Here is a 23,095-nt window from a genome sequence, read left to right as displayed (position 1 = left end):
TATTTTAGTATGTTTTAAATCAGGCTCATAGGGAGCATATCAGAGAAGCATTTAAAAATCTGCCACTCTAGTAAAGAATGATGACCTTCATGTCATTATCTGGAATGCCTCTGCTATATACTTCACTGCCTACAATTCCAATTTATGTACATGCACCATACAGTGAATTACATGACTAGCAATGTCACTACCAAACCCACTTTCACCCCCCTTCCCCACATCAGTAACGCAATATAAAAAGTCAAAACTTGTTGTTAAAGATGATCTACACGTACAAATTTTACTTAACAGTTTTAATAAAAGCATTTTGTTAAAAAACCAACTTACTAATGATTGGAATTTGATGTAGAAAATTCAAAAAATACAAAAAAAATTGGCATTATATAATAAATATAACCTGAAAATATTGGACAACCTGAACAAGTTTGTTATTAAGATCTCCAGAAAACCTATGCAGAAAAGAGATCAGCTGCTCCTGAGTTAGTTGTATTTCTGTCGAGGTTCTTCTGAGATAACACGATTGCAGTGCAGAGTATTCTCTTTCTACCTGAGGCTTTGTGCAAGTTAAGTCTCTTCTATCAATTTCATGACACTGATGTTACATATGCCTTATCCTGATACAGTTTACAGGCACTTTAAATGCCTGAGAAAGCAAACTGAAGCTTAAAAGAAATAAACTAAACTAAAAGCAGTGTACGGTGAACAGCCTACAGGTAACAAAATACTTCCTACACTGGCTAGCCAGAGATGCACACCTACTAGCTGCCCTGAATGCCACCACTGCCACTTAAAAGCTTGTTGTTTTCTCAGCCAGCTAACTCTGTCATAAATAATTCCCCTTTGTGAGAAGTATGATTTTACTGATCTATCACAGATGATACATAAGTCTCAATAACTAAAAGAGTGATAGCAAGAGAAAGACTGTGTGCAGAAGCCATCAAGAGAGCACAAAGCACATCTATGAGTGCATGTAGGTGAAGGGTGTGCATGAGTGTAAGCCTTTGCAAGACCTTCCCTTCCTACGGTGTCCCTACCAGCACTGCACTGACAAGCCTCTGGCACCCCAAGCCACAGCTGCACAAGTCAGATGGTGCCACGTAGCAACAGGGACCATTATTCTGGAGCCAAGGTAGGGGCAAGAGTATCTTCTCTGACTTAAGTGTCAAGCTAGTACCTATCTCACCTATCAGCAAGTCCCTCAGGACAACTTCACTGTCTTACTGCCAAAATAGTCACTGCCAGATCTCCAAGGCGAGTATTTAGATGTTATGTTTTTGAAACAAATTTCCTGCATGCAGGTTAGGCTGGTTCTATCAGAGTGCATCTTTCCTCTATACAAATACAACCCTTTAAGTACATTACTCCTTCATAAGGCTTTACATCTGAAATATTTCAAATCTGTATCTAATAAATATTATGTGAAAATATTTATTCAGTGTTTACATATGAAAAATATAAAATATGATCATTGTAAGACTACTTCTTCAATTTCATCTTCTAAAGAACCCAGGGTTTTAAAAGCTGGCTTGCTTCCAGCGTGCTGCAGACGGTGTCTGTTTAGGTTTCTTCCTTCACTGGAAAGATCATTGTCTTCTCTTACTTTGATTTTACTGTTTTTATCAAGAAGGGTATCACTAGATTCCCAATCTATGTCAAAAGATTTCGTATCTTTACTTTTAGGAAGGAGGGTGGTACTGGCACTGCTTCCAAAGAGTTGTTCCATTAAATTGGACTTCTTTTCTTTCCTACTATGGAAATCTGCATTTTCCTTCATGTTTTCTTCTAAAGAGTCACCTTTTGGATTAAGCCAACTTGGTCTCCCTGATGCTTTTCCAAAGGAAGGTACATAACTACCAAATGTTAACTCGTTGCTTAAATCTACAGTCCTTAAGTTTCGCTGCTTCTGCCCATGTGCTCTTGTGGCATCCTCCTGGCTGTCCTCTTGGGGAACACCATTTGTAACCTTCCCTGGAATTTCAAAGAATTGACCATTTCTTTCTTTCTTCTCTGGAGAATCAGATTTTCTCAATGTATTTATAAACGATGTTTGGGAAGCAAGTTTCATGTTCATAACATTTTGAGTTTCTCTATCAATTTCATTCATTTTGGCAAGCAGAAATTCACTTTTTCGACGTTCTTCCAGCATTTCAGTACTTTCTGTCTCTATTTCAGGTTTGTGTGTTTCTGTTTCCATCTTTGTTTTATCTTCTTTATCCAATAAAAAGCTGCTTTCTTTTTTCATTTTGTCATATTCTTCCTTTTCCCACTCTGTAGGAAGTTTAAACATTAGTTACAATGTCTTATTCTTATAAAGGCAGCTTAAGACTATTTTGAAAACAGTGCAAGCAAAAGCCATCGAGTATGCAATATGTTCTTTTATGTGTGGTATTCCCATTGTAAAATAAAATAAAATAAAATAAATACAACTAAATCCACTACATTCTCTGCTGAGATACAAAGGTATACTATCATTTTTATAAAAGGATTAGGACATTTTCCACGTTTTAGAACAGTGGGGGAAATTCATTTCTGCCAATTGCCTTCTTATTTCCTGGCTTTGAAGAAAAATTAATATAACACCACTGATTTTAATAGTTCCAACTTGCACAGTACTTTGGTTTTCTTTGTCAGCATCACAGACACTGGGATATATAGATTTTACAGTAAAGGGAACCAATCCTGTAAAGCTATCAGGCAACAAAGTCACAGATAACCATTATTGTTTAAAATCATGTACAACTTGAAAACATTTTGCATCTGCTGCATAAGACATTTTCACACAGGGGTCTCATGTGCCATTATACGAATACAATGAGAACGGCTGTGCTAATACCAAATGGCAATCCGCACAAATATAAAGGGGCATGTGAGGTGCAAAACAGTAATTAAACTACTAACATGTGCAAATGTTTATGCATACAAGAAAAAGAAGGCTAAGAATTTATCTTTTCAAAATATTGTTAGAAAATATTTTTCTAACAAGACACAATAGACATGTTAGGTCAAAAGCTGAATACAACTACTTGGCCTATTCAACACATTGGCATTTCCGTTCAAACTCTTAATTCAAACTGTTGATTGATGTTTGGGAAGCAAGTTTTTTTTTGTTTGTTTTTTGTTTTCACAAAGTTCTATGCTATCCACTGTACTTCTGATCAAGCTTACAGAAATAACTCCAACAGTTCAGTTTATATGTATTTTCAATCACATTGTATTTGAAAATATCGCTATAACAAGTAAAGTAGCTACCTTTCTGTATGCAAGGTGGGGAAAATATCAGCTTACACAATAAGAAAACATGGTCAGAATCATCTTAGACAGATGCTCTTAACAGAGCAAATTCTTGGCCTGCTTAAGTTGTGCACCAATGTGAGAGGAAGTAGGGGAATTTATGTATAATTTAGTTAAAAGCAGCTGTAGTTTTTTTAGATTTCTTCCTTGTCATCTACAATGACTGCTCCTGTTAATTAACTATAATCACTGAAAGTATTTTAACATAACAGGATGTGGTTTGTCTGAAATACTTCAAAACATATAAAAGAATTTTATAAATGTAAGCCACTAGTATGTTTTGAAAGCCAAATGAATAGAGAAAAAGCAATATGAAGATGTAAGCATGGAAACTGATATTTCTCAAATAGCCACACCAAATGATTCACACAAGTAAGAAGATAAATTACTACCTCCAATAATATAAGTGAAGTAAGTACTGAAAAATAGGCCTTATTAAGGACAGCAGATTTGTTTGCTGCTGTTGTAGCACACTACTGTCTACCTTACTAACATCAGGCAAATCAGAGATAATGTCAGCATTTACTTGCTATGTCATCCTTGTTTTGTAAAGCAAAATCTCTCAGACTTCAACATTTTTTGCTGCTACATACTTAATCACATCTGAGTACAGGATTCAGATTACTCCATATTCCATTTTTCTTTCTGATCTCTTTGCGTAACATAACTGAAAATAATTTTCCACCGTAATGATCCCTGCAACATCATTTTGCTCTTCTTACACACACACACACACACAAAAAAATCCTAGCAGTCTCACTTGCTTAGTATTCTATGTTGCATTTTCCAGCTTTCAGCTGCCCATTTTCTTACCATCACGTAGCTTTTGAAACCTCTCCTCTGAAGTCTGTAGTTCCTGAACACGTTTCAGCTTCTCTTCCTTTTCTCTGTCTTGCTCTTGTTTTAGGAGGTCTGCTTGCTCTTTCCATTCTTTGTTTTGAGGCTCTTTTTCCTGAAACAAATAGATACAATCATAAACTGATGCAGAAAAATAATCAGACAAACAATATCATACGATCTTCTATTTCATTCTGAAATTATGTTCTTTACTGCTAATCATAAAAGTGAGCAAGACGTCGAAGCCAAACCAACTCTGACAACGCAGGGGTTTGGCACGATTATCTTAACACCTCTAACATTCATCTGAAACAAAACTAACAACCCATTCTATTCAGTAGTACACATTTTGGGAACACTGCTGCTTCAATGTCAAAAATAAAATTGCCACTGTGTTAGAATAGTTTTCTTTAAAACTCAGTAAATGACTTTAATAGAAGCCAGACCCCACTCCATTTTTGTTTTAGCAAACAAGCAATTAGTTACTACAATCTGACTTCTTACTGAAGTGAGTAGGTTGTAGATTCAGACAGTTTCACAATGGTACTTAAAGTTCTGGAGTATCAAGTAACAAACAGTGAAAGAGAAAGGTTCATTCTTGGGTTAAAAATCAGCTAATAAGTATACATACACACATTTAAAGGGAAATACGCCTGAAAAGATATTAATGTCAATAGTAAAAAAATCACTAACAGAAAAGCAAGGAAGAGAAAGGCAGCCTAATCCAACAAGTGGATGCTAATTTTGAACCTTGTGCCTAAGAAAGTGTATTTTACTTTATGTAGGAGTTTATTTTAACCTAAAATAAGTGACATAGACTACCCAACTTTAATTCACATTACTTAAAGCAACAACTGGATTCCACAAGCTCTGCTTGTACCTACTGTGTGGTTATGGAACTCACACACTGGAGTGCTGGAAAATACATACATTAAACTACATCCATACTCACAGAAAAGATTCTGGAATAGAACGTATGAATGAAGGAGCCAGCCATGAAAATACTTCTGTCCTGTCAGGAACCCATTCGAGACCACCATGAGAGTATTATTTCTTACAGATAGTCCTAGCCTTATGGAAGGAAAGTGCATCAAATTTGTACCAAAACTTGTCTAATTTTACCTTCCAAGTCTCTAATTCTAGCTTGAGCTCACGGAAGCATTAGGAATACTTCTAATTGTACCATTCTATAATACAAAGGGAAATAGAAAAAAAAAAAAACCAACAGAAAATTCAACCACATTCACAAAGCTGGATAAATGACAGAAGAAATACCAGTGCTCTGACAATAAAAGGAAGCATTAGACTTATGGGTTGGGAAATAAATTTGCAAAGTAAAAGAAACCATAATTAAGACCAAAACAAAAAGAAAGGCAAAGCAGCCAGCACTGTTACAACAGACTGCTCAAATAAGCTTTAGAAGTAAAGAAAGGGAGAAAAACAAAATGAAGTCTTGAAAACTCCCAAGAAATGGCAGTGGCAGAAAAAGAAACAGGTAGAGTTAGTGGCTATCAGTAAGACACAGGGGATGGTGAACTGCCACAAAAAAATGGCACACAATATTTCTGGAAGGGCAGAGTTTCTATTAAAGATCAGAATGTTGTCTAAATTATATTTTCTGTATACTTTTATATTTTTCCTCAAAAGCAAGCTGTGTATTCAATATTCAGTCTGATAGGTGAATTATATGGAGCAAGTCTCAAATATATACATATTTTTTAATGGAACTCACTATTCTGGAAAGAATCCTCTCTTTCTTGTCTACTGGATCACCACAGACAAGTTCTGATTCTGGAGGAAGTTCTACAGGTGAGAAGTATCCACCGGTCTGTACTCCTTTTGTGAGCTGTGCTCCTTTGTTGATATTTTGGTTGTTGGCTGTAGAAAATAAAAACAAAACGTACCTTCACCTTAAAATATCCCACTGTGTATCCATCCCTGATTTTAAGTATTTGTAAGTATGGAAGTGGAAAGTGTTGACAAATTTCACATAACTGTCTCCAGCACCTGTTACATGATAAATAAAACAACAACAAAAAAACCAACCAACCAAAAAAGCCAAGCCCACATGTAAAAACATCCACAAGAAGAAAAAAAAATAAAGCTACTTAAATCATCACAGTATACTGAATTTTTGTTAAAAAAATTAGCCATAAGATATCTGTTTTTTTATCTTCTTGCTTGTCACAGAGTTCAGAGAATTAACATTCAAAGAAGTAAAATCATTAAGTTAAAATATACTTCTTCGTATCTTAAAAGCACATAAGCTTAGTTCTATTAAATAACATATTTTAATACCCGAACTTAAAAATGGATTAATGGTAGAATATCCACACTAAAATGGGCATAAAGTGTTTGAAATGTTGGCATTAACTATTTAAAACAGTCCCAGAAATTCCTTCTACTGACAAATAGATTCTACTGATCCACCAAAGACTGTCTGAGTACACAGAGACATACATACATAAATGTATATTTATGCTGGTAGCATAAGGCTTGCGGCTGCCTTGTCGCTCCAGAAGAAAATCACTACAATGATGCTTTTAGAAGATTATGTTCTGGGACATATGTACTCTGATGAAAAATGTACCGCAGCCAATCTGACAAAATAAATTCAAATTGGAGAAAATTATAAATAAAAAATGTTCCCAAAATACAGCAGTGACATTTCATGTTTTCAATCTTCAGTTCACTGTCATGTAGACATCTACGACACACTAGAAATTTTACTGAACCATCTTCTGGCCCTCCTTCATCCAAGAACGTCTGATATGAAAGAAATTAACAACACAAAGGGGAAATATGAGGTTCTAGTTCTGCTGCAGTTATGGGAATGTCATCCTGCGCCCTTCTTTTGTAATGACTGCTGTGTAGAAAGCAGTGCAAAAAAATTAAGTCTTCTTGGACAAGCAGTGATAGGGTCAGCGTGATATGAACCTGGTCAAGTTTAATTTCAAAGTAGCAGTACTAATTTCTCTGCCGTTATTGTTCTGTTTGTTACCTTTCTTTCTTTGAATAACAGCCATGCCTTTTCTTGGTGATACCTTCAGCATACGATTAGCATATATATTTTTTGCATCAAGTTCTCTTTCTTTTTCCTGTTAATGAAAGAGATGCAGCAGAAGGAGACAGTAATGTTTCATTCACTAGCGGTAAATTAAAGTAAAAAACACACATTGTAAACAGAATTTAAGTAAGGGCATCAACAGTTCTGTCCAATTTCAAGGAGAACAATCGCATTCCTAACTTCTCTTGTGCTTGAAAATTCAAACAGAACTTTCCTCTACTCCTAAATCTCATCAGCACAATGCTCTGGAAAACAAACGTTGCAGCTCTGCAGCAAAAAAAATTCAAGTAAATGCCAGTGTTTCCATAAACTTGAATATGAGTTGTGATGTATAAGAAAAATTTCTGTATTGTAGAGTTAAGCATTTCAACGTTACTTGTCACAGGGTGTGTTAATACCACAGAGCAGTGTCCCACTGAATCATACAGAAAAAGGCATATTCTTTTTGTTGTATTTATTAATTAAAATACAGAAATGAGCAATGAGTTACCAGAAGCCATCTGATAATGAAAATATTTTGAGAATATCAAACTCTCCACTAACAAACCGTACTTAAAACATTCACTGTCAACAAGCAGATTTTTGGACTGCTAGCACCGTGTGCTTAACTAGTAAGGCAACAAACTGCTCTATCTTCATTGTAAAAGAGCATTTCAAACATGGAGTTTCCTTATAGAGGCATTTTCTTCATGAAGGCAAATTGCTAAGGTAGAATGCAGCAAAATTCAGAATTCTGGCAACCAAACTGGGAGTTAAATAAAAATCTGCACAAATTTAGTAATGTATGTAGATCTCACAACTAATCTTTACACAAGCCTACCGAAATCCAAGTACATTAGTAACATAGATGGCTGTATGTAGCTGCAGATCTGATTTAAAACAAAACAAGTCTTCAATATCTAACTTTCCAGTAAATCTTGGGGTTTAATAACCATTCTTGGCTATGTACTTGATCTTGCTTTTCTTAACTAGTGCTAACAATAATGATAACATGGAAACACTGCTGCTCAGAAACAGACCGTAGGGTCAGGGCATAGAATTTTTCAATTTGAAACAGGAAAAGAACTCTCGTGATATAATCAAATACATTATCAGAAAGTGCAATCACTGTAAAATATGTAAACTTGATTACAGGTACTTCCAAAGGTAAAACACCAGAACACGGATACCAACTCGCGTGGCTTCACATCTTACCTTCAGCTTCTGATTTAGTTGAAGAAGCTCTTCTTGGAGAGCTCTATTTTTGTCTTGAGCTTCGAGCACCTTTTTTTTCTTCAATTGTAACTCTCGTTGAAAACTGCTACCACTTAATTCAAGATTTTTCTCCAGATCCTTCAATTAGTACAACAAAATAATACTTTTTAATAACCAAGAACATAAGAACACTTTTTGGTTTTAATAGTCAACATGGTTAAAAAAATAACAACAAACATCTTTGATTCAAAGATCAACTCTGCCAATACTATAACGCCAAATACATTTAAACCCTAATCCTAATGCTTAAGGGAGCAGACACAGCACTGGTAGGTGCCGCTGCTCATCTTTCTGGAGTAGTGAGAGGCAATCTGGGGACATAATAGCACCCACTAGTCAAGGCTCTTGAAACAGGTGCAGAACGCACCTCCATATCTCTAGTAAAATCTTGACATGATGGATTAGAAATGAGACACCTCCTGAAGAGGAAGAAGACAGGAAATAATTACAATCTACTAGAAAGGAATTTATGATTGTTGTTTTGTTTGCATACCCTCATCTCTCAACAGCTGTTTTAAATGAACCTGTAATGATGAGAGAAGGAAAAAAGCAGACAAAAAGATTCTCCCTTTGAGGGCATGACTCATTTTCATATATTCCACTAATACTACAAATGCTGAGATACCCAATCATGAAAACTCCAGGTGCCAGATGGTGACACTGCAGGGTGATTTGAGAAATGTAGCCATTCCTATTAAAGGAATATTCCTTTTTTGGGATTTATTTCATGAAAGCTTACTTTCCAGTTTAATCCTTCAGGTTTTTGGTATCTATTATGGTGATAATATCACTTACAATTAAGTACTGATACTTACAATTATGACGAATATAATTTCAGCCAAACATGATATTGCATATAACTACCAACAGTTTAATATTGCTAACAGTTTTTTTTTTCTTAATAAGATGAGTTTTTAAGGCATATCCTTAAATATTTTTGCAAATAAAACTAAAACATATTGAAGAGCTTCTTAAAATGGATACCCACAAAAATGTGCTAAAGCTTATTTGGATATCTTAAAAAATTGCTGTAATTTTCTCCAGCTCAGCTCTCAGATGTGCAGAATTGGAGACCAAAAAAACCAGATCACTACACGAATGCAGTTCACAAGATTAAAGAATATATATATATATATATATATTTTTTAAGAATTGTAGTACATGGTTCTCTGAATATGTTTCAGAGAACCATGTAAGTGTTTAAGAAATGCTTCCTCTTCAGGAGAGGGAATTAGACTGCATAAAGATACATTATAGCTGCTTGCATTTTTGAAACATTATTTCTAGTTCTGGAAACATTCAAAAGCACAATTCCAACACATAACGCTTAATTTGTAAATAGCAATTTGAATGCACGACTACTGAGTACACAACTATATAATCACTTCAGGAATAATTTTTGCACATAGATAGCATCAAGTAAAAGAGAGCTTTTCTATTTGCTCCACCATGGTGAAGAAAAAAAAACAACCAAGAAAACCAGAAGCCAAACCAATACATAAAACTCTCTGAGTTAAGGAATATCTGAACAAATATTTCTCACCAAAAGCTCATCTCACCTTGATTCTTTTTTCACTCTCCTCTAGTCTGCTCTCCGCATAGGCTAGTTTCTTAGCCAGGTCGTCTCTCTCAGCAAGGTGTTTGTCTGCAGACAGCTTTTTCAGTTTCTGCAAGACAGTTTTTGTTCGGTACAGTTCATCTTCTGAATCTTTCAGCCTTCTCTCAGTGGCACGTTCCCTCTCTTGAGATTTTCGTAGGCGCTCCCTTAATATTCTAATCTCATTGTTGTGTTGAGCGATGAGCTGAGAGATTTCATTTTCCGTATCTTCAAACTTATTCAAGGCTTTCTCCTGCCTGTGCTGAAGCCTCTTCAGCGCCCTGTTTTCCTTCTGCAGCTCATCTAGTTTGATATGGAGCTCAGTCAGTTCATTTCGGAGCTCATTGATTTTCAGCAGCCTAGCAGAAAGAACTCTCTTTGTAACAAGATCTATATCTTTTGCAGGAGAATCCCTAGTGAGGCTTTGAGAACGGAAACCCCACCGTGTCCCTCTTTTGCTCGGTGCATATTTGGAACCCAACTTCTTTGTGGCTAAGAGAGGAAAAAGAAAAAAGCATGTTTATTACAAGACAATGCAATTTGTCGATTCAGACATACTTCTTGGAACGAAGTCCTGCCCGAAACAATTCTACAATACTTAGCAGAGACTGCAGCTTTCAAACGAGAAAATAAGAAGCATACATGTGATAGCATTATGCTTCTTTCCATAGATTTTAAAAAAGGATATTATGTCTGTGATTTACTGAAAGAGGTAATACCTGCAGACGTCAACATGGAAGCACTGCAAAGTAATCATCTACAAATTGTATCAGAAATAACAGATATTTTATTAATATTTGATTGCATTTATTAGCTTGCTTAAGATAGAAATACTGTACTCTCATGCACGCAATACTATCAAATGCTTTTAAAATTGCAACAATTAGCTGAGAGCTAGCTAGTTATGTATTATGCAAGACGTAATTTTCTCAGACAAATGCAACAGTGTTTTCAAATCCATGCTGACAGATAAAACTGCAATTCTAAAGGGTCAAAAAAGCCTCCAAAGCAAAATCATAAATCCTATGAAAATTCAGTTGTCCCTTGAATAACTTATTCCTGTATCACAAGCTATTTTCAGAGTATCCTTATTTGATTACTAGTATCCATCACTTACATTTTTATTTGCTATTATTTTATTACCAGCACTGCAGATAAAACCTAACATTGGTGTTTCTATCTTATTTGCATCTCAGGCAATGCTGAGGAGAACAAAGCACATCACACACCAAAAATACATCTTAAAACAACTGAATATACAGACAGCTTAGTGGAACAAATACTCTGAGCACCTGCTTATACAGTATAGAGACCTGAAAACTGGTATATAGAAATAATGCAGTTATGCACACAAAGAGTGTGTATGACAGCAAATCCTTCCTTCCCTTTAATGCTCACCATGCTTCTATTTTACAGACAACATTTTTCATTAAAAATAACAACTTAAAAAAAAAAAAGACAGGAAAGAAAAAGTTTTCTTTCCCCCCCTACATGAATAATACTTCTGTAATATCCAGGTATGAAAAGATTAACTAATACAGGAACTGCATCTTTCCTACTGACAACTAAGCACACTCCCATGAACCTTGCAGCCCAGTCTTCAAACCCCTTCGTGATTTTCTCCAGATTAAAAGCAGAGCAGAAAATTCCAATACCAAGTTTGCACTTTTGACCATATAGTTAAAGCTGGGGAAGAGTGCATTTCAAGAAAAACACTACATTCACCATGCCCTCACGTAATAATTGTATTCAATTTCAGCTACACCAAAGACCTACTCATTTCTTTGCTCACTCATAACCAAATAGAACAGTGGAACTGCAGTTTTTGTTTCTCAGACACCCAACCCACAACTGCAGTGCCGCTTCTCAACATAGAGAAGTCTGACAAAATGCCAGGATCTGAAGAGATACTCTCCCTGGAAAACTTTGCCATCAAGGATTTGCAAATGAAACAGAGTATTTGCTAAAGAAAGGCAAGATATGCTTTCACTTCACCAGAAAACACATGCAACTATTTAGAACAACCTGTCAAAATGTGGCAGAGAGGCTTCATAACCCTCTTTCAGCCCTGAAGCTGTATAACCATTCTTTCCTTTTTTGCAGGGACGTTCGCTTTCCCCATAGTCTCAATCAACAAAGCAGCTCATGTACAGCAGCTCATGAGGTGTGCATGAGGGAGCTCAGAGTGCAGCTATATTTTACCCTCAAAAAAGGCCTATAAAAAAAAAAACCTCTTGAATTTCCACTCCACAGGCACCTAAACTTTCACCAAACATTTTTTCTGTCTTGCAACATTGGTGATAGTTTTTTTGGTTTGTTTTGTAACTACACCTTATTATACAGGAAAGCTCAGTCAAGTACACTTCCACAACGGAAGGATCTTCTTCTCTTTTATAGACTGTGTAGTACTGCCTTGCCTTGGGTCTTCTTGTCAAAGACTCAGAGAGGGCAACAGCAAGGTGCAACAAAAGGCTAGTTTAAGAGCTGCGCTTTCCTGTCAAAAGAAACCTGAGTAATTCTGAAAACCAAAAAAATCTCCCTTTTACAGCAGTAGCTTAATTTCATTTTTCAACTGAACAGTTAAGAGTCTACCTGCCACCTGCAGTATAATTCACACAAAGGTTATTAGTAGATTTTTAGAAGAGTAAATTTCCCACTTTTATTCCAACTTTCAAAGACTCTTTGGAGCAGTTACAAAGGAACAGATTCTGCTATCTACCTACCTTGGTAGTGCACAAGACTGTCTGAAGCTCTTGTTTTGTGATCTTGCTTTTCATGGCTTGTAGATGGATAGCTTAGAGTAGGTGACCGGTCAGATGAATGGGATGCATTCTCTTCATCCGAATAATAAGAGTCACTATTTCTATCCTCATCCGATCTTCTGTCATGTTCAGAATCTGGGCTCCTTACCCTTTCTCCCATTTTTTAGATTTAGCAGCTTTGCAGATTCTTCTCAAAGACTGTTCATTTTGACACAAAGGACCTTTTAATATTCACAGCAGCAGACGCTGGATTATTTCTTTGTGTTTATCATCCTCATCTCCAAAGCATGAGATCTTTGTAGTTCAGCTCAGCAAACAGAAGTTATCATTCCAAATGCATTTTTCTGTAACAACTGAGAGAGAGAAAAAAAGTGAGAATGGCTTTGTTGTTAAGAAAGGTAAAAGGAAAAATTACTCAGAATTCTTATAACCTTATGATGAATAGCTACATTAACCTTATTATTTATATTAAATGGGATAGATGCACTCTAGGAATGGAGCTAGTATTCCACTCAATAGTTTGAGGCAATTCATTGCCTAAAGACTATCAGAAAATTACTATGGCTGAATCTAGAATAAGAAATTATTTCTAGACTAGAGAGTAGATAAGCCTCTGGAAAATAAACCAAGTGAAAGCCTGAAGCTATTCGGGAAGCTAATATAAACATGCTGAAAAACTTTCTAACCCAAGAAACAGACAACTTATTCTTATGACTAGAACTGAAATGCCATTTGCAGATTTAGACAAAGCCTTTCATATCTCTATTTCTCACACTCTGATAATGTTAAATGAAATGCTTGATTAATAATAATTGATCTCAAGCTTGTTCTGTCCCTAATAACCACTGAGATCCTACCTGTGTTAGCGTGCTACCTGCCTTGGGAAGTACTCTTGTATCCTACAACTCGTGGTGCATCATGAACTGCTTCCAGAACGGGTAGGAGCACATATATTTGTGTCATATGCTTTACATGCTAATACATGTACAGTCTTTTAAACATTTATTTTTAAAGTAACTGATAGAGAGACCACACTGCTGGTATATGGTAAACATCACATGTTTTACGCCTGGTATATGGTAAACATTACCAGGTGTAAAAAGGGAATGACAGCTTCTGCAGACTGTCTTTTGATGTGAACTGAAAAGCCTTATCTCTACATAAAAATCACCTTTTGCATTTTTCAGACACTGAGAACATGGAGCAAATACACTGAAAGTTTTCCTTGCCTTTCTCAGTCAAAACTGCATTTTCTCGTCAGTGCATGAAGTATTTTACTGTCTAAACTCAGCCTCCTGCACCTTCCACCTCTCTCCCCACAGTTCTCAAGCTTATTTCTCCACCTATTTCCCATCTTTCCAGCTTCAAGACATCAAGCCTCTAATGGGTGAATAAATAGTACTCACACCAGAGCCCAGCACTTCTGCCTGTTGAATGACATAACCATTTAGAAACAAGCTAGGAGCTCAAGTAAACTACGCACAAAAACACTGAGCTGCTTTCAATCAAATCTCTTCTACACTGCAGGGCATATGATATACCTATAAATGAGCTGCAAAATTTTCACCATATTATGTCACTTTACTATCCCACTAAAATAAACTTAGCGTGCTGTTCCGGCCTTCTGTTCCCCTGTCTATACATGAAGAACTGCATAGCCAAGCAGAACAGAAACATCAGCTGCCAAGACAGTTTTCATTACAAATTCAAGCTTTCTGTCCCACTACATTGTTAGCACACACAACCCTGCCTCCACTAACAAAGAAGGATTTGCCCTCATAATCTATATGGCAAGAATTACAGAAATAAATATTCCAACAGATTTCTAAACTAAGAAGCTGTTGGGAAATAATTACTGAATTATTTGGAAGGGAGTGTTTTTCTTTACTTGGGGAATAACTGTCTAATATGATACTTTTTGAGCACCTAAGTATTTTCAAAGAGGTCAAAATAAATGAGGTGCCTGAAACTTATGTCAAAGAGTATTCTGATTAAAACAGAAAGAAGATGAGCAATGCTTGGGATCACTTGTCCTAGAGATTGCTTAACGTGCTGGAAGGAGTCAGTTGTAGTGAACATTCAGATGATCAACAACGATCATCTTCATTTTCTTTTGCTTTGAATTCATGAAGCTTTCAAAGATATTTCAGAAGTATACACTTAACCATAATTGTATTACCTCGTTTGTCTGTAAAGGTAACAAAGATTTCACAAGCACTAAATGAGTGCAAGACTAAGATCATGTAAAACATTTGAACTTATGAGGGCACAACCATGCTGCCAAACAGCTCTGCTCCTCAGTCCTGGTCTCACAGAATTTGTTATCTTGCTCCTTCATTCCAAACTGAAACACAGGCACAGTTTTGACAACATCCTGTTTTCTACGGGGTACACAGGTAAGACTGCATTAGGTCTGCCTCCACAAGATAGAATCTTGGGTGATACCAAAGACAGAAAGTAAAATAAAAGCAAACGTTAAATTAGTAAAACGTTAAAATAGTAAAATAACATAAAATCTAAAGAAAACGCTTCGTAGGGCTATAACAGGCATCAAACTGCTTCAGTTATTCTGACTGAAACAACAACAAAACTGTAGTTGTGTTTGCGGCCTGCAGCAAATGTGGTGTTGTCACTGCTTGCAAGAAGCCATAGGCTTTATTGTCAGTTATCAGAATGGGCCACGGGACTTGTCAGATGTTGTCTGGACTCATCTTGGATGTCTGAAGCTTTACTGTAGTTTATTTAGCTGTAAAAAAATTAGCTAACTACCACACAACTTACCTAACTAGTTTTTGCTTAGCTTTGTACAACTGTATGCTCTAGCACCCATAGTTTGATTTATAACTAACAGATAGCAATAAGCAGTAGGTATTCTGTGCAGAGTAAACTGTCTATAAGCCTTGGGAAAATAGAGCATGGAGGAACACAAGCATGGGATGACTGTGGGGGCCTGAAAGTACACAGGGCAACAGAGGGGCCCTGTGCTGTAATAGCTCACCAGTGGTCAATTAATTATTGCTCACCAGGTGATACAGCCTTGGTAATGGGTAAAATCAGTTCTATAAGTAACAACACACAGAACAAAGGACAAGTTCTCAACATTCATAAAATGCACCATATGTAGTAAATTCAGTTACAGTACAGAGCCATGATCTGCTGAGGAAAGAACAAGGTGTACAGTGTGTTAACAAGCATAAAAACGATCCCAAATGGATACACGAAGAGAAAGAAACCATCAACACACTCTCCCTCCTTCCAAGAGAAGATGTGGGGCGCTGACAATTCACCCCTCCCCCAGACAAAGCCCTTCAGGTCCCACAGGGAGAATTGGTGGGTGAAGAAAGTTTGGTACCAGATGTTGTACATCTATTGCTGTATCTGTGCATAACCTGAACTGTGTTAATATCTGGACTAGTACTAAGCCTTTGATTAGGCCATTAAGATTTTAATTAGATTAACAGCCAGTTCTCAGCTCTGTGTCTAACACGTGTTCCGTTTTTTGCTCACAGCACCAGGCTGAATGAAACAATCTGGTGGGAAGCCAAGCAGCATCGTCTGCCCTGGAGTGCTGAGGTGGGCCACCCGGTGCCAAAGGCACCACATCCACAGCCGTTAACATCAGCATGCCTAACTTCTGCAGCAGTAGTAGCTTCTCTATTGGGCAGCTATCTTCACTGACGTGTGCATAGCCAAGGTACACCCTACTTTTGTCTGCTGTTAGGACACTGAAGGGCAGAAAGGAATCTCTGTGCACAACTTTTTTTTTTTTTTCTTGAGAAGGAAGCATATATAAACCAAAACAAGTGGTACTGCATTCTGGGAAAAATGTAAGTGTCTGCGATTCAATTATCTAGATGTCTAATTATATATATAAAACAAGAACATTCCCTTTCACTTACTAACTTAAAGATGATCAGTCAGTAATTTTATAGTCCCACAAGTACTCACTGAATAGGCAATAACCTTTTGAAAGAATGCCTTTCACAACGGTATTTAAAACAGAAAAACAGTATTTTGTGAAGTAACATGTAAAAACTTATCCACTTCTGTACTGGATGATCCCTTTCAAGAATATTTTCATGGAATCATAGAATTGTTTCAGTTAGAAGGGACTCTTAAAGGCCATATCATCCAACAGCTCTGCAATGAACAGGGACACCTCCAGCTACATCAGGTTGCTCAAAGCCCTGTCCAGTCTGACCCTGAGTGTCTTCAGTGATGGGGCAACCACCTCTCCTAGCAACCTGTGTTAAGCATTACTTTGACATATAGCAAAGAACAGTAATTTCTGATGCTCTCTGGATTTTCTCCGGAAAAAAAAGGGGGGAAAAAAATCGTCAGACTGAAAATAAATTGGAAAAGTGTAATCAATGGAAGCTCCTTTGAAGAATCCCCTGAAAACACTTCTGAACTTTCAATTGGTTTTCAGTTTTATAAATTGGTAATATCATCACATTTTCTATGCTAAATGGGAAATCTCAAGTCTCTCAAGCTTTGCCAGATGCCACTTTCCACCAGTCTACAATGCAATTTGATTAACATTAAAAAACACAGCCTCCCATCGCTCATAAGCACACCACGGAACCAGAAAGCCGGCTATGGGGAAAAATAAACGCTAGAAGAGAGAGAGAGAGAGAGAGAGAGAGAGAGAGAACTACTCGGAAGTTCTTCCTCCCTTCACCACACACACGGGGCTTGGCACTGCAGCGCACGGCTCAGCCCAAGAGCCGGGCCTTCAGCCTTAGGGCCCTCCTGACGGCACGCAGCTCAGCTGTTGACATTTGAAAGCAAGAAAGCAGCGTTCGGGCAGAAAAACCCACCTAAGTGACCGGAATGCTGAACTTCAGAGCAAATCACTGCTAAAGAAGGCAGCCTCCTTGCTCCTCCCCCACCTTTTCCGCGTCTCAACGCCGCAGCTCTGCCAGAGCCCGTTAAGGAACGCACAGAGCGTTACTTCAGGCCAACGCTCTCCAGTGGCCGCACCTCACGCCGCGGGGGAGCGCTGCCATCTTCCGCACTCCTCGGCTGCTGCTACTGCCCGGCCGCCCTCGCGGCGCAGCGCCGCCGCTTACCCAGGTCGGGCCCGCGGCCTCAGGGGCTCGGCCCTTCTCTCTCCCCGGCCCTGCGCTCCCTCACCTGCAGGCCGGGCGGCTGCCCTGGGGCCCGCTCCCCCGCAGGGCCCGGCCCGGCCCGACCCGGCCGCCGCTAGCTCGGCCCGCGCGGCGGACGCGGCGCCGTTGCCACGATACGCTTAAAGGAGCCGCGGCGGCGCTCGGGGGCTATTGACAGCGGCTGCCCCAGCAACGGGGCGCGGAGGAAGGCGGGCTTTCCTTCTCAACCATTGGCTTTCCGCGCTGTCAGTTTAACGACTCTGGCTTCTGATTGGTGTCAGTGGAACGCAACTTCTGCTCCCATTGGACGGAAGCTAAATTTCGGCTGTTTGAGTGGCTTAGCCACTGCAAGGGGGGCGGGACGAGGGCTGGGCGTCGCGGATAGCGCCGGGTGCGTTGCTTCCGTCCTGCGGTGCCACAGCGGCGCCTGAAGGCGGCGGGAGCCTTGTGTCGGGCCCGAGACCCTGCCCCTGCGCCGCCATCTTGGTTTAGGAGGGGAAGTCCTGTTATGGGCGGAGGAATGGAATGCGGGGTCAGGAGGTGCTGCTGGCTGCTCCTGTGGAGGGGGGCACCCTGACACGTCTCGTCGCTATTCGCGTGCGGTTTGCAGGTGTCTCTGTGAGTTGCCTTGAGATAACCTTTAATAATGAAGGTACTCAATCAGACTCCTTGCTGGGGGAAGAGAAACAAATAGCAGACCTTGCCTCGTTTAATGTACTAGTGGAACCTTTTATGGTAACCCAGAGATGAAAATAGCTTAGGAATCCAGGTGGAACAAAATAGACCATTTTGTATGAAAGTTGTAGGGGGAAAAAAAAAAAAGATTGTGGATGAATTGAAAAGATTCTCAAAACTGACGTACTCATATTGGTTGTACACAAGAACTCTTAATATGCACAACTGCATTTCTTGGCAATGCAACCTAATGAACGGGCTGGGATGCAAATGGTAGCACACTGGCAGAAACTCCAGTCAAAGAGATGGAGATATGTTTGCAAAAGCACCAAAGCACTGGGGAGGTGTAGACCTGACTCAGAGTCTCCCAGGCTCAGTGACCCCAGAATCACAGAGAGCAGGCAAGCCAAAAAACAGCAACCGGTCTTAATTTCCCAATGTTGATTATCTTCCTAATTGCACTTACTATTTTGGCTATATGTGCATTGCTATTATGAAGTTGATTTGAAAAAACAATAAAAACTACTCTGTATCATTTTTTAAATTCAGCCTCCTGTGGCTTTGTATGGTTCACCCTTGTGCTAAACAGCTAAAGCATGTAATTCATCACAGCAACGCTGGCAGAGATTCATTCCTGTCCTTCAAAAAGATCCAGGGAAACGTGGAATAACAAAGACAGAATAATTTTATTGCTTGCAACTGGAGGAAATGTATTGCCTGTATCTGGCAGCAGGCCAGGCCAGAGTCTGAAATGCTGTTACTGCTGTAAATGGGATGAAAGAGATTCATAATCCATCTCCATGCCTACTCTTGCTAAGAAAATTATAAGCAGAGAAAGCAATTTAAAAAAAGAAGAAAAAAAAAGAAATAAAAAAAATCAGGAAGAAATACTGAAGATTTTGTGTGTGTGTGTTAATAATTCATAGTCTAATTATCATGACTAACCCTTTGGGCTTGGTTAACAACTAAGTAATCATTAGTTATTGAATGTAAATAGTAAAGGAATTGAATTTAGGCATTATATATCTTCAGTACCTGTACTGAACATAGGATTTTTGTTCAGAACAATCTAATCAGGCTTCTCCATCAGCTGCTCCAGCCAAAATAACGTTAACATTCCTAAATCAGCTGCTGAACTGGAGTGAACTCAGGTATTGTGCAATATTGGCATAGGGATTAATCAATAGACGTTCTGAACCTGTTAATCTAAAACCTACAAACACTGTGTTCTCTACACTGCATTTGATATGGTAAAGATAAATGGTATGACATTTCAGATTCCTTTGGATGAGACAAATATGTGAATCACCTGAGCAGAAAGTAATGTTTTGCAGTTTTCTTCTGTCTTTGTAAAGCCAGACTGATGCCATAACTGCCTGCTTGGATGGAGATGTTGTTGGAACAGAATGTTTCATTTCAGAGTTAGAGAGGGAAGCAGAAGCACATGTTTTCATATGCTTGAAAGCAAAAATGCCACTGCCTCACAGCTTAAGGGAGAGGAAGGCTGCTTTAAAGAGGGGGAAGGAAACCTTCAAAAACTAAAACAGATCACAGCGTCACAATGTTTGATATTCCCAGAGGTATCGACAGTGTTGAAGCCCCCGTGATCATTGGAGCCCTTGCTCTTTTAATCATTACATGTAAATATTGATGGGAAATCCCTGATGCACAGAAAAATGCTATCGATTTCAACTGCACTGTGGAATGGCTGTGGCATACTGGGTGGGAACTGTTGTACTGACTGTATCTAATGTGGTGAATGAAACAGATTCCCACAATTACCAGAACAAAGATGGTGTTTGAATTTGGAAGGGGAAAATCTTCATGATATTGCTTTGAATGCCTTAACTTCGTGATGAATCGGGGACCTAACAAATACATGATGATGTAAATGAGGCTGCCAAAGAAATATATGTAGATAATGTAGGTGTTAGGAGGAAATTTTTTACTAGGAGGGCTGTGAGGCGCTGGCCTGGGCTGCCCAGAGAGCTGTGGGAGCTCCATCCCTGGAAGTGTTCAAAGCCAGGTTGGATGGGGCCCTGGGCAGCTAAGCTGGTGGGGGGCAGCCCGGTCCACGGTAAAGATTTGGAACTGGGTCGGTTTAAAGTCCCTGCCATCCTAAGCCACTTTGGTATTCTATGATTCTGTGATTCTGTGATATACTTCCTGCCTTAACCAGGAGTAAGGTATGATGCTGAAATTTGCTGTGAGATTCAGACTTAGACACTCAATTTCTATAAAAGGTCCAAGACTGAGCATGAAATACCAAAGAATGTCCCTTTTGGCTTCTTCAGCCTTCAGATTTTCTGAGGGAGTCAGATCAGGCTAGGAGATAATATTGCCTTGCACACTGGAAACAGATGCATAAACATTTACACACCTCTCTTGTGTATATGCACAAGACATGGGAGCTTGCATCTTCACTGTTATAGAAAAGCTGCATTCAAAATCCAGGAGCATATACTAAAGAGAGTTTGGCTCGAATAACTTATGCAGATTTGGGTGAGCCAAGAGCACTACTAGCAGGGTAGATCCCTCTCTGTGCTGCTGTGAAGGTGGTCTATGATGTGACTGAAATCTTTTTCTTAGAGCATGTATGTGGATGTAGTTAGGCTCCAGCTGAAGTTCTTTAACATACGTTGAAATATTTTCCTGCATGAATGATACATGGTGTGTTAGCACATACTTCCCTCTGCTCTTAATTATCTGCAATTCTACCATCAAAATATTTCAAATTCAAATACAAATAATTGTCAATCTCTTTTGACTCTATAAATATTCATCGTCTCCTTGTACTTCTTAATGCATTTGTCAAAATAAGCTGTTTTTGTTGGAGGCTGGCTGCTTTTCTTACTGTGTGCTCACCTATCCTGAGAAACATGAAGTCCGAGATCTCTTTCAGAACTTGTCTCCCATGCCCTGGGCTCTAAGGTGACATGAAGTCTTTCCACTGTTTCTTTTCCCAAGTGCTCCCGAGTCATCTACTGAGAAGTCACTGCTCACCTTCTATGCTTTACTTTAATGATTCTTTTAAAGAATTTCTATTGGTGTCAGTTCATGTACTACGACTGGTTGCAACCCACTTCAACAGCATTTTCTTGAGTGTTCTCAGCCTGCAATGGCATTAGAGCTGCTGCAGCATTCCTGACATCCCTTTTGTGTCCCTGACAGCCAACAGAGAATGGGCTCCTGTGAACTGAGCTGAACTTGAAGATGTATGAAAGAAGCACTTTTGGCGATGTTCATGGTGAATTATTTTTAACAATACAATTCCCCAAGCCTGTGAAATATTGAAATATTAAAGAAAAAATATAGTGCAATTAAAGAAACATTTCTGTATATTTCATAGCACTAGCTGGAGATTTCATTCATTTGTCAATCATTTTCTTTTAGTACACTTTCTTTTATTGTCAATTCACAACTTCCCTGTTGAGAAATATTAGGTGAAAGACATAGCTGGTTGATTGTAAATTTTGGGAAGATAACTTACAATTTGAGGAACTAACACGTCTGTATAATAAAATAAGAGAGTCCATTTCTTCAGTAAGAAGCTGTCACTGCTCATGTTGAGAGTATTGGTCCCAAAATAAAGCCAAGCAAAGTGATTTTTGCTTATGGGAGAGCAGCAAACATTTTATAGGCAATTTAAATAACAAAAAATCCTGGGAAGGTGGAATAGATGCTGAAAAAACAACTACTGGCTGTTGGACTGGAAAAAATTATGTGGAGGAGACACCCAGGAGGATCTCATGCAGATTGTTCAGAATCTGGTAGTTTTATATTAAATGCTGCTTTTGTTCTTAGTTGGCTTTAGTAATGCTCTTCTAGATAATCTCATTTTGAAATACAAACATGGTATTCGTGAATGTGTTTCTGCTGCTTTGTACAACCTCCGATTTCATATTCACAATATGCGTATTTAGTCTTTGAGAAAAAAAAATGCAGAGACCAAATAATTTTGACGTGTTCTTTAGTCAAAAGCAATGCATTTTGCTTCCGAACATTTGTCTCTTTTGACTTTAGATTTCATTTCTATTGCTAGGATAGCAAATGAATTTTGTCCTGACACTGTAGAGTTTAGTGATACAAATTATCTTGTAGATGAATAAGGTCAAATGTATCTTCCAAGCCAGTAAGAATGGCTGCTTTATCCAAATAAAATCTGGCCTCAGTGTTGAATGTGACTGCTTTGGAGGCTTTCTTATTGTCAGAGTTCCACAAGCACTAAGGACTAAGAAGAAGAAGAAAAAACTTAAAAAAAAATCAAAACGTGAAGATATCTTGATTTTTTAGGAGTGTCTGGTAGTCACAAGGGATTAACTCACACCACTTTGAGCCACTTGATCATATCATCCAACTTGCATTATGTTGTTTGCAAAATGGAACATGTCCAGTGAGTGAGGGAAAGCACAAACGTCTCTGCTCACAGCATTCTATACCACAGTCTCTGGGGATGTGGAAGGTTGGGGATGTGTACCCTCTTTCATTTAGAGGAGAAAGC

At 38.5% G+C, this 23,095-nt stretch overlaps 2 protein-coding genes across 4 annotated transcripts in view; one reads left to right on the top strand and one right to left on the bottom strand.

Moving 5' to 3' along the window:
• Positions 1-254: 254 nt before the first annotated feature.
• Positions 255-18,020, bottom strand: LCA5 (LCA5, lebercilin). Of its 3 annotated transcripts, none has more exons than XM_419870.8 (8): positions 17,629-18,020; positions 12,770-13,161; positions 10,009-10,538; positions 8,390-8,527; positions 7,130-7,226; positions 5,861-6,006; positions 4,105-4,243; positions 255-2,268 (listed from the first exon to the last, which is right to left on the bottom strand). In XM_419870.8, the coding sequence occupies exons 2-8, from the start codon at positions 12,966-12,968 to the stop codon at positions 1,466-1,468; spliced, it is 2,052 nt and encodes a 683-aa protein (XP_419870.1). In that variant the 5' UTR covers positions 12,969-13,161; positions 17,629-18,020; the 3' UTR covers positions 255-1,465. The 3 variants fall into 3 exon arrangements, with proteins under 3 accessions (XP_419870.1, XP_004940478.1, XP_040553664.1); XM_004940421.5 differs by having other exon boundaries at positions 17,701-18,020; XM_040697730.2 differs by having other exon boundaries at positions 17,881-18,020.
• A 424-nt stretch (positions 18,021-18,444) lies between these two features.
• The window catches only part of SH3BGRL2 (SH3 domain binding glutamate rich protein like 2), a 60,042-nt gene continuing 55,391 nt past the window's right edge, over positions 18,445-23,095 (top strand). Inside the window, exon 1 of the mRNA XM_040698303.1 lies at positions 18,445-18,537. Coding sequence (XP_040554237.1) covers positions 18,445-18,537 — 93 coding nt within the window. The remainder of the gene's footprint in view (positions 18,538-23,095) is intronic.

This window comes from Gallus gallus, chromosome 3 (assembly GCF_016699485.2).
Source record: "Gallus gallus isolate bGalGal1 chromosome 3, bGalGal1.mat.broiler.GRCg7b, whole genome shotgun sequence".
In the NCBI taxonomy this organism is placed as follows: domain Eukaryota; kingdom Metazoa; phylum Chordata; class Aves; order Galliformes; family Phasianidae; genus Gallus; species Gallus gallus.
Note: the sequence above shows the minus strand (reverse complement) of the source record. Positions and strands in the feature narration are given on the sequence as shown.